This window comes from Mesoplodon densirostris, chromosome 5, assembly GCF_025265405.1.
Source record: "Mesoplodon densirostris isolate mMesDen1 chromosome 5, mMesDen1 primary haplotype, whole genome shotgun sequence".
Lineage (NCBI taxonomy): Eukaryota > Metazoa > Chordata > Mammalia > Artiodactyla > Ziphiidae > Mesoplodon > Mesoplodon densirostris.
Genome location: NC_082665.1, coordinates 123,094,001 through 123,106,708, shown reverse-complemented (window position 1 = coordinate 123,106,708; position 12,708 = coordinate 123,094,001). Strand labels below are relative to the sequence as shown.

General features: G+C 49.5%; 1 protein-coding gene across 2 annotated transcripts in view; it reads left to right on the top strand.

Moving 5' to 3' along the window:
• The window catches only part of RFTN1 (raftlin, lipid raft linker 1), a 200,673-nt gene that overhangs the window by 143,675 nt on the left and 44,290 nt on the right, over positions 1 to 12,708 (top strand). For both annotated transcript variants that reach the window (XM_060099471.1, XM_060099473.1), the window contains 2 exons: positions 1,289 to 1,492; positions 11,922 to 12,037. In XM_060099471.1, coding sequence (XP_059955454.1) covers positions 1,289 to 1,492; positions 11,922 to 12,037 — 320 coding nt within the window. The remainder of the gene's footprint in view (positions 1 to 1,288; positions 1,493 to 11,921; positions 12,038 to 12,708) is intronic.

The window sequence follows — 12,708 nt, the reverse complement described above, 5'->3', positions numbered from 1 at the left end:
AATTACAGCAGTATTTTTGTCTTTCTGTGCCTCTGTGCATTTACTTATTTTTTTAAGACCAGCTCTCGCCCCAAACTATGTCTGCTTTTTCTTCTAAAACACACCTTCGTATGAATTTCTAGAAATGTCTACTATGTCCTTTGCTCAAACACCTAACTGTACAAATGAATCCCAGCTAACAGCTATTCATCATATGCCAGATTCAAAACCTAAGTCCTGCAACATGAGACTTGCTAGTTAGTTTTATTTGGGGCTAAATGAGGATTCTAGCCTGGGAGACAGCGTTTCAGGTAGTTCTGAGAAACTGCTCCAGAGAGGTGGGGAGAAGGACAGTGTTAGACATGATTTTAGTGAAGGGGTCACGTGCAGTGGAGCACACGTGTTGGCAGAGGCTGGCTGCTAGTCACGAGAGCAGGTGTCACTGTTAATGATTTTAGTGCTTTTCTAGATACGAGGAGATGCAAGAATTGGGCTCATAATGTCTTCTCCTGAAAATATCTGACTGTCTAAGAGCTTGATCTGCCAGTTTTTCTCAGAGCGCAGAGGGCCTCCTTCCTGATCTCCACCCTGAATGCCTTTCAGGGTGTGTTGAGGTCGGTGGCTGCAGTGGCTAGTGACCTCATCCTTGTAGAGGCAGATGGCAAGTGCCACTTTTTTGTTGGCAGTCACCTTAAGACTCAACCTTTGAGGTCCATGTCACTTTTTTTTTTTTTTTTTTTTTTGTGGTATGCGGGCCTCTCACTGTTGTGGCCTCCCCCGTTGCGGAGCACAGGCTCCGGACGCGCAGGCTCCGGACGCGCAGGCTCAGCGGCCATGGCTCACGGGCCCAGCCGCTCCGCGGCATATGGGATCCTCCCAGACCGGGGCACGAACCTGTATCCCCTGCATCGGCAGGCGGACTCTCAACCACTTGCGCCACCAGGGAGGCCCCCATGTCACTTTTAAGCCACCCTAACATACTGCTTAGAATTGGGGTTTTTTTTTGTTGTTGTTGTTTTAAATTAAAAGAAATTGATTTTGGCCGCACCACGTGGCACGTGGGATCTTAGTTCCCCGGCCAGGGGTCAAACCCGCACCCCCTGCAGTGGAAGCACGGAGTCTTAACCACTGGACCGCCAGGGAAGTCCCTGGAATCGGGTTTTATTATTAAGTAACAGTGCAAAACCTAACAGAACTTTGGCCTTTGATATCGTTTCTTCAGGCTCCTGAGAGATCCCGTCAGGCCCAGTGAGGCAGTATGTCACCATGTGACCTCTTCTCTCCCTACTCTCTTTACAAATCCCAACAGAAATGGAGATTTTCGCCCTTTTCAACAAACCGAAGAGCCATCAGAAGTGCCGGCAATACTATCCCGTCACCATTCCCCTCCGGGTCTCCAGGAATGGCCAGACGGTGAGCAGTTTGGATGCCAACTGGCTGGAGCACATGAGCGACCACTTCCGGAGGGGCGGCGTCCTGGTGAACTCGGTCTTCTCCCTCGGCTTGGTCAACGGTAGGGAAGGCACAGCCCACCCCTCGGGGGGCCCTTCTGAACTCTGCTGCTTAACTCTTGTCCTCTCAGCCCGTCTTCAGAGCCTGCCCTATTCAGAAAGCTCTGCAGCGGATCAGCATGCTGTGTTTGATTTCTGATGAACACATCTAGAGGAATCTTCCATAAAGCGCACCACCCATGTTCTGTCAACCCCTGCAGGAGTCAGCCAGGTCTATTCTAACATGACAGAGAAGCGGGAACAATTCTGTTTCATTGATGGTGACCTCGATCTAGGTTGCTTTTAAAACCTTTTCAAAAGGTTTTCCCAGGGTTTGTTAATTACCCCCTAGGATCATGCCGCTGCAAAAGTACTAATTGTTTGTAGACACCATTACAGTTTGAAGCAACAGTAGCAGCCCCTTGGAATTAACTGCAGAGAAGTGCGTTGGTTTCTGTAAGCTCCATGGGGATACACACTGCTCCTGGGTCTCTCGGCACCCAGTGGCTCTGCCAGTAATGGGTTCTCTCTGGGGGATTGCTGCATGAGTAGCACTCTTGGTGTCAGCTTTTCTAAGGCAGAGAGAAAGTTTGCCCAAAGTGGGGAGACGTGTCACAGGCAAAGAAAGGGTTTTCAAGTTAACACGAAGGCAAGTTGAGTTGCTAGGGGCGTCGAAATCGGGAGACAATTTGGGGAGTAGGGCCAACCTGCCAGCATGTGTGGATGCTGAGGGCTGCAGGATCCTGAAGTAAGTGAAACGTAAAGTAACACCAAATCCGATGATCCCAGCAAAACGTGGCAGGGGGCACTGACAGCCCTGCGTCTTGGTTGTTGAGCAGTTTTCTCTCTAAAACTTAGCAGCGTCAGGAACAGTTTGGATGCTATATTACTTGAGACCCTTGAGATGCTAACAAGCATCCTTGGAAGAGACATCAGTCTTAATTCTGAATGTACATACATGCAATCATCCAAAACCTTAGAACACTGTACAGTGCAGGTCCCTTGTCCCTATCTTAGTAGCAATATCTAATGTTAGTATGTTCATATAGTAGCAGCAGGCATTGTATGGTATCGTGGGCCACGACTATTTGTGGGTGGGTGAAGGACATAAGAAAGGTGACGGGCGGTCTAGTAGAACTCGCTGTGTCGACGGGGCTGTTTTGTATGTGTGCTGTCCAGTATGGTAGCCACCAGCCATTGGTGGCCGCTGACCACTGGAGATGTGGTACGTATGACTGAGGAACTTAATTTTTATTTTATTTAATTTTCATTAATTTAAATGTCAATAGCCACGTGTAGCTCATAGCTAGTGTATTGGACAGTGCAGTTCTAGAGTATATTTTCATTAATACAACTAAGCACGAGTCAGTTCCATTCCCTGGCGGCAAGATCAGTAAACTCCCTCTGCTCCAGGAGGCCTTCCCTTGGTGCCTGCAGAGTTCCTGGAAGCCAGGGGTCGTCCCGGCCTGTTGAAGATGCACCGTCCAACACCAGGGTGTGTGCTAGGGCCAGATGTTTACAGCCCTCGTCATTAGCATTAGGGGGGGGCCAGGGAGGAACCCTCCACCCCCTGCTTCCTGCAGGGACACCCCGTTGCCCGTCTTCGTCTTCGGGTTTGGCAACAACAGCCCCTTTTATCTCCTTTTGGGCCCAGAGGGGCTCCCTGTGACTGTGCATATCTCCCTGGGAAACTGATGTTAGTTGCACTAACATCTTAAAGATAGGTAAGGAGGCGCTGGACGTGGCAGCCACCAAGGCAGCCACGGGTCATGTCCCCACCTTGGGAGAACTGGGGTTTCAAAGGGGAAGTTTTCTCTCTTGCCTGCGCGTGTCAGAGGCGAGCTGAGCCCCAAGAGAGGACACCTTGAACTTGAAAGTTCACGCTGCCGTTCGTTGTCTGTCTAGCCATTCTGCCTTTGGCAACCAAGGCTCCGTTACCACCTCCAGCCCTCCCCCAGCCCCGATCTCCAACCTTGAGTCCAAAAACACAGATAAGGTATACAGTCTTGCTTCAGATTTGACTAGAGTGTTGGAAATGCTGTTATATCCTCCCTTGGCTTTAGCTGCATGAAATCCAGCCTTCCTGCCTTGAAGACAGAACATGAAATTTTCCCTGGCAAGTGCAGCCGAGCAGCCTGTGCTGAGCCTGTGATGTCTCCACAGCAGGGCTGCCCACATGTCGGGCTGCACCGTGGCTGCACATCCCTGTCCCGGTGACGGCTGCAAAATTCTCAGAACAAAATGCGTCTGAACCCACTCAAAATTCAAACGCGATTTCACCCTGACGTTTCTGATAGGAGGCAGCGTGTGACCTGGGAGAAGGGCTTACTGGGTTAGCGCGTTTCTGCTCTAGGAAAGCCCAGGCTTTCTGTTGGCCAGGGAGGAAACATGCATATGTTCTTTAACCAGAATTTAAAAAAAAAAAAAAAAAAAAAAAAGCAAGCTAATCATCATTATAAAAAGAACCCATTTCTAGTAGGATAATTAGTGTCCTTACAAATAAACCTGGCAGAGCTAGGAGCACATCTTTAAGCTGTTTGCCATCTGGAAAAGCATCAGTCTTCTTAACTAGACATTTGTGCTTCAGAATATTTTCCACAGGGTCATAAAATGCATGAGAGCTTTGTCCCATAAACGAGGTGATGTTTAGCCCGAAGAATCCAGTGAAGACTCCATCTTCTGTTTTCGAGTCTTTACCTCCCAGGACATGGAAAGGCTTGTACCATCCTCGAGTTGGGCTTCTGCTCGTGGCCTCCTGGGCGTCCCTCCTGAGAATGCCCAGGTGTCCTGGGCTGGGGAGGCTGTGGCCTTGGGGTCTGGTAGACTTCAGGCATAGGTGATAGGGCAGCAGAATGATGGTAACACACCCCTAGCGGCTCCTGTGCGCTGGTCCTCGGCCAAGCAGCTCACACAGCAACTCATCTGATCCCCATGGCTGAGTGGGGTGGGTACTGTTGTTACGTCTGTGGAGACCGAGACACAGAGCACTGAAGTCATTGCCACGGTGCCCAGCTGCTAAGTGGCAAGAAAGTGGTTGGAAGAAAGAAGGGTGTGGGTGGGGAAAAGGGACTCGAGGAGAGAAAAGAGGTTTGAGGTTTGAAAAGAGGTTGAGGCCCCCGGCTGGGCCCCTGTGGAGGGGAGAGCTGAAAGTCACCCTAAGGGAAGTAGCAGGACCTGGTGGCAGCCAGCAGCGTGGATGAGCCCAGGGGATGCTCAAACAGCAGGATGGATGGATGCACGGAAACACTGCAGCCAGTGAGATGAAGGCCAGAATCTACGCTTCCCAAGGGTGGGAAAGGCCGGGCAGGGAGACCCTCTGCTGAGCTGGCTGCCGCTGAGGGCTCGGGTGGGTACCAGGAGTCTGGGGTAAGGGCGAGGTGGAGCTGGCTGCCCACCTTCTGAAGCTTGTTTTCCCACCAAGGGCTTCCAGGCCTGCAGAGTCCCTGCCGCCATCACTGGCCACCACCAGCTGTCCTTGCCCTGCTCTCACCCGCCTTGTCCCCCTGGCCCCGTCCTTGCTCTGCATCCCGCTTGGTCTACCCTTTGCCCTCCCCTCCTTTCCCCACCTTGCTCTGCCCTTGGCCTTGCCCTTGGCCCTGTCCTAGCCCTCCCCCTCCCTCTCCCTGCCCCCTGGCCTTCCCCCTCCCCTCGCCCCACCTTCACCCTCTCCTAGCCGGGCAGTCCTTCCGCCTCTGGCAGCATCATCTCTACTCAGCCCATGTTCACAGGTCTTCCACTGTTTCCAAAATGTCCTTTGCAGCAAGTAGCGCAAACCAGAATCCAGTCCAGCAACAGACACTGCATACGGTGACCACGTCCCTACTGCTCCTTTACCTGGAAGAGTCGTTCTTCATGACCTTGACTGCTTGAAATAAACCTAGCCTCTTAGAATGCCCTGCGCTCTGGAGTTGTCCGGCCAGTGCCTCATAAATTTATCTTGTTTCTCCAGTCTCTGTTTCCTATAAACTGGAATTTAGCTCTAAGGCCTTGATAAATTAAGCCCTTAGGTCTAGGATACATTCCAGATGCTGTTGTGTTTGACGAGCTGTGTCACATCAGGAGACACGTTGTACCTAGAAGTCCCTCCCTTCCTACCTCTTTAAAGATTAGGTTTTCCTTAAGACTCTCTCTGATGCCCCAGCTTCACGTCAATCCAAATAACATTTGGTATTTAGACCGCATTTTTGATGCCTGGCATAAACCAGATTACCTTGTATTTGCAAAATACATAGGTAAAAAACATGTATGTATTTTAAATAAAATACATGTAGGGACACATTTTAGGCAGACATGTTTGCAGGCCCTTGGGCAGGGCCTGCTTCCTATGCTTCTTAGTGTCCTGGTGTCTGTCCACTGTGCACTGTATACAGGAGGCGACCAATAAAGGTTTCCGGATGCTGCTCAGTAATGCGTAGTGCTGGGGGAAGCTGGCGTTGGGGTGTGCATCACCAGGCCCCTGCAGACTGGGGGAGCAAGGGAGGATGGGGTTGCAGGAAGTTCACGGCCACTGCCTTGTCTGACCGCAGGCTCCAGGCATGTTGGCCTAGTGGTCGCAGGCGTAGCTTCTATTTCAGAGGAGCCGCTGAATAACATAAGGGGTACGTTTCACTTACACCATGAAATGCATTTTCTCCTCTATCCATGGCACATCTTTTAAGTACATTTTTTCTTGCAGTATAGCACACGTACAGAAACCAAGACAGATCCTAAGGGTCCAGCTCAGTGGGTTTTCACAAGGCGAGCACACCCGTGTAACCAGCACCAGATCAAGAAACAGGGCATCCCAGCTCCATCAGAGTCCCACTCACGGCCTCACAATGCCTCTCCCCCAGGGCGACCACGGTCCTGACTGGAAGCGTCACAGGTGGGGCGTGAACTTTATGTGGGTGGAGTCTGCCCTTGCGTTTGGCTTCTTTCTGTTTGGCTTCTCTTTGTGAGATTCATCCACATTTTTACACGTCACTGCAGATCATTTTTTCTCGCTGCTGTATGCTGTCCCTTGTGTTGATAGATACAGCTTATCCATTTACACACATATTTTTGTTCTTTCTTTGCCCCATGCAGGAAGGCATGGCCTCTGCATGGATTTGGCCCCAAACAGAAGCCGTAAGGCCATCTCACTGCAGCCCCACTGAGATGCACACAGAACACGAGGACAGGCAGAGCAGCCTAGTGGTCAGAGCACGCCTGCTCCATGAGGCTGGGCGCCTAGGCTGCTCATCCCCCGGCTGGAGCACAGCCCCTGGCACATCCTCGTGGTAGCAAAATAAAATATCTGTCACCTGTTGAAAGAGCATAGGCTTTGGAGTCACACAAACTACATTTCAGGTCGAGATAGGCCCTTGTAGGCGCTTGAATGTGGACAAATGGTTTTCACGCCTATAGCTTGCTTCCATCTTCTCACCACTTAGAGGGAATGATAACCTTGCAGAACTTGCGGCGGGGGGAGGCATTCAATGAGAAGCCATGAATGTGCCTGGCAGAGGGCCTCCTAGCTGGCAAGCACAGAATCAGGGCGTTTCCTCCCCATCTGGTCATCTGGTCTGATAAATGACACTGAAGTTGCAGGCTGCCCCTAACTAACTTATTCACCGCTTCAAACAGGGACTGCAGGAAGGCAGGCAGGCTGGCCGAGAACAGAAGTGAGGGCTGCAGAAGCAAGAGAAGCAGCAGGCCTGCTCCACTCTTGATAATGTCAGCAGATTAGCTGTGGGGTGATGGGGGAGCTGCACACACCATTGTCCGATTGGTTGAGTGCGGCTGCGTGTCCCTATCACACGGGCGATTATGGCTATGCAGTTGGTACAGGCCACTCCTGGAACCAAGGTGGTGCCGTGAGTGCCATGCTGGGGGGGAAAAGGGGTTTCAGGGGACCAAGGACATCTGTTAGGCCAGTGACCCCAGTGTGGGCATTTAAACCATCCTAGCTTGTTAAAAGGAGAATGGTAACATTTTCTAGTAGACTACATGCATCGACCCCTATGTCGATGGCGCGTGCATTTCACACTGGACTTGGGAGAGGACCGGCACCTAGGGTGAGCCTGAAGGGTACTTGCTAGAGGGAGTCTTCGTGTCCCAGAGGCTGCAGGGGAAGAGCAGTCTTCTCATAGAATTTACCTCTTGGGATAATAGGGCAAATCTCCTTTTCTCACATCCTTCTTGTAAAGCATAAGCTTGGAAAGTTAAGGTGTCCTTTTGCCAAAAGACCGGCATCAAATATTTATACAATGCCAGGGCAAATAGCTTTCTGTGCACAGTAGGGAAGCATCTTTACTTTACTAAAAAATGCAGTGATAATGGAATGTTTTCCATAGATGGAGGATGATTTAACCTTTTTGCGTGGGGAGCTGCACTCTGAGAGAGACGTATTTATACCAGCTCGGAGCACGCTACAGCGAGGCTGAACGAGGAAGGTGATGAAGAGACGGGTGGTGGATGAGGCCGTCAAAACAAGGGGCTCTTTAAAAGCCCAGCTGTCTGCTGTCTGTGGTTCACTGACTTTTTTGCTGTTACAGATGACCGAATTTTGACAGCCATTCTGAACTTGCTGTGTAGTTAAGTGGGTGAATCAGCACTCTGGGTTCGGAAGAGCAGAGCAGTGGGCTGAGACGCTGCAGGCAGGACTGAATGAGGAGGATGGTAAATAAGGACCTGGCGTGTTCCTGCTTCACACCCCCAAGCCTGGACCACACAGCCCTTCTCCCAGGCTTGTGACTTGGAGCGAAGGAGGGGATGCCAGGCAGGGGGTAGGAAAGAAAGTTGGATGGGCTGCACTGTCTCCTTCCCCAGGTGGACCTCAACTCTGTCTATATCGTGCTGAGCACTCTAATACTTAGAGCATGCGGTAGGAGCATTTAAAGGGCTTGGAGGCTTACCAGTAAGGACATCTGTAGGTAGAGACTTTGGAAATTGGGTATAACATATTTTTGTAGAAGCCTTGAAGAAATGTGTGCTGTGGTCATATGCTACTGAAGGATCAGTGAGTATCTTCTGGTCCCAAGCATCCCCAGGTCAGGACTTGGGAAAGCTTTATTCAAAGGGGTTCCGTAGGGCATCCCTACTGTGGCAGGGGCTCCAGCTGGACCTGTGTTACCCAGAACTTGATAAGTGAGCTGGACTATGGTCCGTGCTTGTCCTGGAGCCCAAAATATTTAAATGTGGTTCAGCCAGAGAGCAGTTCTGTCCTTCCTTGGTCACCTTAGTCAAATGTCTTTTAGGAGGACATTGAGCAAACACTTGGGGGGAACTTTTTAGCAGAGCAGATGAGAGAGGCAAGCTTAGCACTCTTTGCTAAGGCTGATTGGTAACAGACTCTCGGTATAGGAAACAAATACAAAAATGGAGCATAGTATTGATTAACCCACAGGGATCTTATTTGAAATGGAGTATTGTCTTGCCCGGTAGAAAGAATATCAGGATGAGGCTGCTGTGCTCCAGGAATTCCCCTCAGAGCTGTGGTTTGTTGAGTTGGTCAGGCCCCTCTATCATTCTGGAATAATCAGGAATATTCCCCAGGCTAAGTGAAGTACACTGGTCTCAGATTTCTTAAGTTTCAATTGGGCGTTGTAACAGTCAGATATTGCCAGGATGATGCTGTGTAACAAACCACTCCAGAGCTCATTGGCTTAAAACAGTAATAATTTATTGTCTCATATTTGTAGGTTGCCTGGAGCAGCTTCTTTGAGGCAGCTGGGCCCACTCTCAGGTCTGTGGATCAGCTGATCTAGGCTAAGCTCCACCAGGGCAGCTCTGTTCCAACAGACTAGCTGGGGCATGTGCTCTCAAAGTGGTGGCACAGATGTGAGGTCAAGTTCAACCACGCCAGTGCTTTGCAAGCCCCTGCTTGCGTCACACCCACTAAGATCCTACTGGCCAAGCAAGTCACATGGATAAGCCCCTGGTTGGCTTATCTCCCCACCATTGTCTCAGTCTTGAATTTCTTCTCATGATTCTGCTGCTTGTCTGGTCCTTGGTGGCCCCTCATTCACTCTGCATTTCTAGTCAAGCTGTGCCCTCTACCTTGAACCCTCAAACCCCACAGATCCATATGCCTGGCTTGCAGTTAGTTCATATCTCTACTCAAAGTTGGGGGAGACCTACCCTGAGCACTTCTTTCAGAAACAGCCGTGCCATTGCCTCTACCTCCATGCAACACCCTGCCCCGCCCCAGCCCACTTTATATTCTCATAGCATTTATCCCCTGGGACATTATGTTTTCTCCCCCTGCAGGGCAGGGGAAGCTCCATGGGGGCGGGGTCTTCATTTGTCACCAGTGATCACAAGAGTGCCTGGCACATAATGGGTGCTCAGAATAGACTGAAAGAGGTAGGGTTTCTGAGTCAAAGAGGATGGACTTTTGTGTTTCTGTCTTTTGAGACATTGTTAAGTTGTTCTCTGGAAAGGTTGTGCAGTTAAAATTCCCTTCAGCCCTGGAAGATTTTTTTTTAAAAATTAATTAATTAATTAATTAATTAATTAATTTATGGCTATGTTGGGTCTTCGTTGCTGCACACAGGCTTTCTCTAGTTGCGGCGGGCGGGGGCTACTCTTCGTTGTGGTGCGTGGCTTCTCATTGAGGTGACTTCTCTTGCTGTGGAGCACGGGCTCTAGGCACGCGGGCTTCAGTAGTTGTGGCATGTGGACTCAGTAGTTGTGACTCTTGGGCTCTAGAGCACAGGCTCAGCAGTTGTGTTGCACGGGCTTAGTTGCTTCGCGGCATGTGGGATCCCAGACCAGGGCTCGAACCCATGTCCCCTGCATTGGCAGTTGGATTCTTAACCCCTGCACCACCAGGGAAGTCCTGGAAACTTTTTACATACAATAAAGAGTGTTAAGCATAGCCATTTATTTATTACTTATTTTTGTTGTTGCAAATAATTTTCTCATTCTGACAGCTTTTTGACTGCGCTTGTGAGGTCTGTTGGAAGACAGAAGCTGAAGGTTGCTATATGTTTCCATCTGTCTGTCTTTTTGTGACTTCTGGAAAGTGCTGGCAGTTCCTGAACTCCAGTGTGACTCAGGGGGCTTTCTGTGTTTGTCTCCCTTTCCTTCCTGATGAAGAAAAGATCACATTATTGTGTGAATTGTCCTTTATATCACTAAACATATTTTTATGTCTGTTGCCATAACAAAACACAGACCGGTTGGCTTGAACAATAGACACTTATTTTCTCATAGATCAGGAGGCTGGACGTCCATGATCAGGAAGTTGGCAAATTCGGTTTCTGGTGAGGCCTCCTTCCCTGACTTGCAGATGGCCACCTTCTCTGTGTCCTCCTATGGGCTTTCCTCTGTGCAAGGTTAGGGGGTTGGGGTGGGTGGTGCTCTGGTGTCTCTTCCTCTTCTTGTAGGGACATCAGTCCTGTTGGACTAGGGCCCACCCTTATGACCTCATTGAACCTTAATTACCCCTGGAAAGGATCTATTTCCAAATGTACTCACTTCGGAGGTTAGAGTTTCAACATATGAATCGGGGGTGGGGGGTGGGGACAGAGTTCAGTCCAGAACAGTGGGACTGAGCAGTGATTTGTAGAATACTGACCAGGAGGAATCCTCTGTCTACAACCCCCTTTCACAGACAAGAAACCAAACCCCTCGAAGGGTCAGATCCCTTTTCCGATAGAGCATGGGCCCAAACCACCTGCTTCTGAGTCCATTCCTCTGTTTCCACAGCCCCTCGTCTAAGTGAATCTCGGGTATTTAGGAGCCATTAATTTAAAAAGTGCCTCCTTGAAAGTCTTCTTCAGGGGCAAGGACCCTGTTGTGTTTTTCTTGACACCCTCATTGCCTGAGACAGTTCTGAATCATGCTATGTTCGATGTAGGTTTGTTGAATTATACGGAACTCGGAACTTTACCATTAACTATAGCAGTGCCCAGGGAAACATTTTCAATGGTAAATCATTTTGAAAAATTCTCCCTTCCCCCAAATTTCACCTCCTGACAAGATCTGCGTGAAGTGTCCCATGTACTGCACCCACGTCACACAAATGTCGAGGAATCGGCGCATCTGGACTGTGTCTGCAAGCCCAGAGCTCTGCGTTGCATCTCTCCCCACTTCAGAATAATTTCTCTCACCTCAATATAGTTTTCTCCTAAAAACTCTCTCTAAATGACTGCATTTCCCCCGAATAAGTTCTCCCCAGTGCATCCTGACGTTGGAGCATGAAAAGGAAGGTAAACACGTGAAATCAAATGGTGATTGCTAACAATGAAATTTGGGCTCATAAAATCAAGGGTATTATTCAAAACGGCGAGGTAAATTAGTCTCATTCATTCTGATGGGGCTAGACTCTATGGCTGTGTATGCCTTCTTTAATTAACATGCTGAAAAGATGTTCTGATTGGGATTATTAATGAATGCAGTGAACATTTTTGCTGCTTGTAAGGCTTCTGCCACAGACGGTTTACAGCAACCTCCTTCCAACCCGCCCCGCCTTTTCTTTTTCCACAGATTCCTTACACGGCTTGACAGATGGAGTATTCATCTTTGAAGCAGTTTCCACAGAAGATAGCAAAACCATGCAAGGCTACGATGCTATTGTAGTGGAACAATGGACGGTTCTGGACGTAAGTGTTGGGATTGGCAGTGGTGCTTTTCTTGTTTGGACAGTGATTGTTTTACCCGCTCACTCCTCTGAGCGTGGCTGCTGCTGGACGTCGCTTTCCTCTGAACGGCAGTTGGACCTCCATACACCCTGTGAGGACCCCTTTCGTCCTTTGGTGCCCCTCCTATGCCACCCCCAGTTGGGGGATGGGCCCCACTTTTCCCTTTCTGTAGAAAAAACACATTGTGTGTGCCGGGTAGAAAAGATTCTTCTTTCATTAATTTGCAAACGCTAAGTGACATAAGTGAGGCAAACGCATAGTTTGTGGCCCCCATAATAATTAGAGATTCATCGTTATTGGAGCTAGACTGTATGGCCCCCTCTGACAGGGGGCCATAGAAATTTATATGCACCTGCGCTCTTAACCTTCGCAATAAGTCTGAGTACTGTGATTGCTCCCATTTTACAGATGAGGAAACTGAGGCACAGGGAGATTAGAATCCTGGCCCATTAAGTGTCGAAGGCGGTCTTTGAGATATATTGACCCGCAAGGCCACCAGATTGCTGTGGGCAGAGGAATTCCTCAAGCTGTGTTGGTCTGGGATTTGGGAAGGGGAGAGCTGATTTCTTTCTGAGGTTTGCTGGTGTGTATTTTAAAGGCATTTCTGCAACTGTTGAAACATGGACTTTATA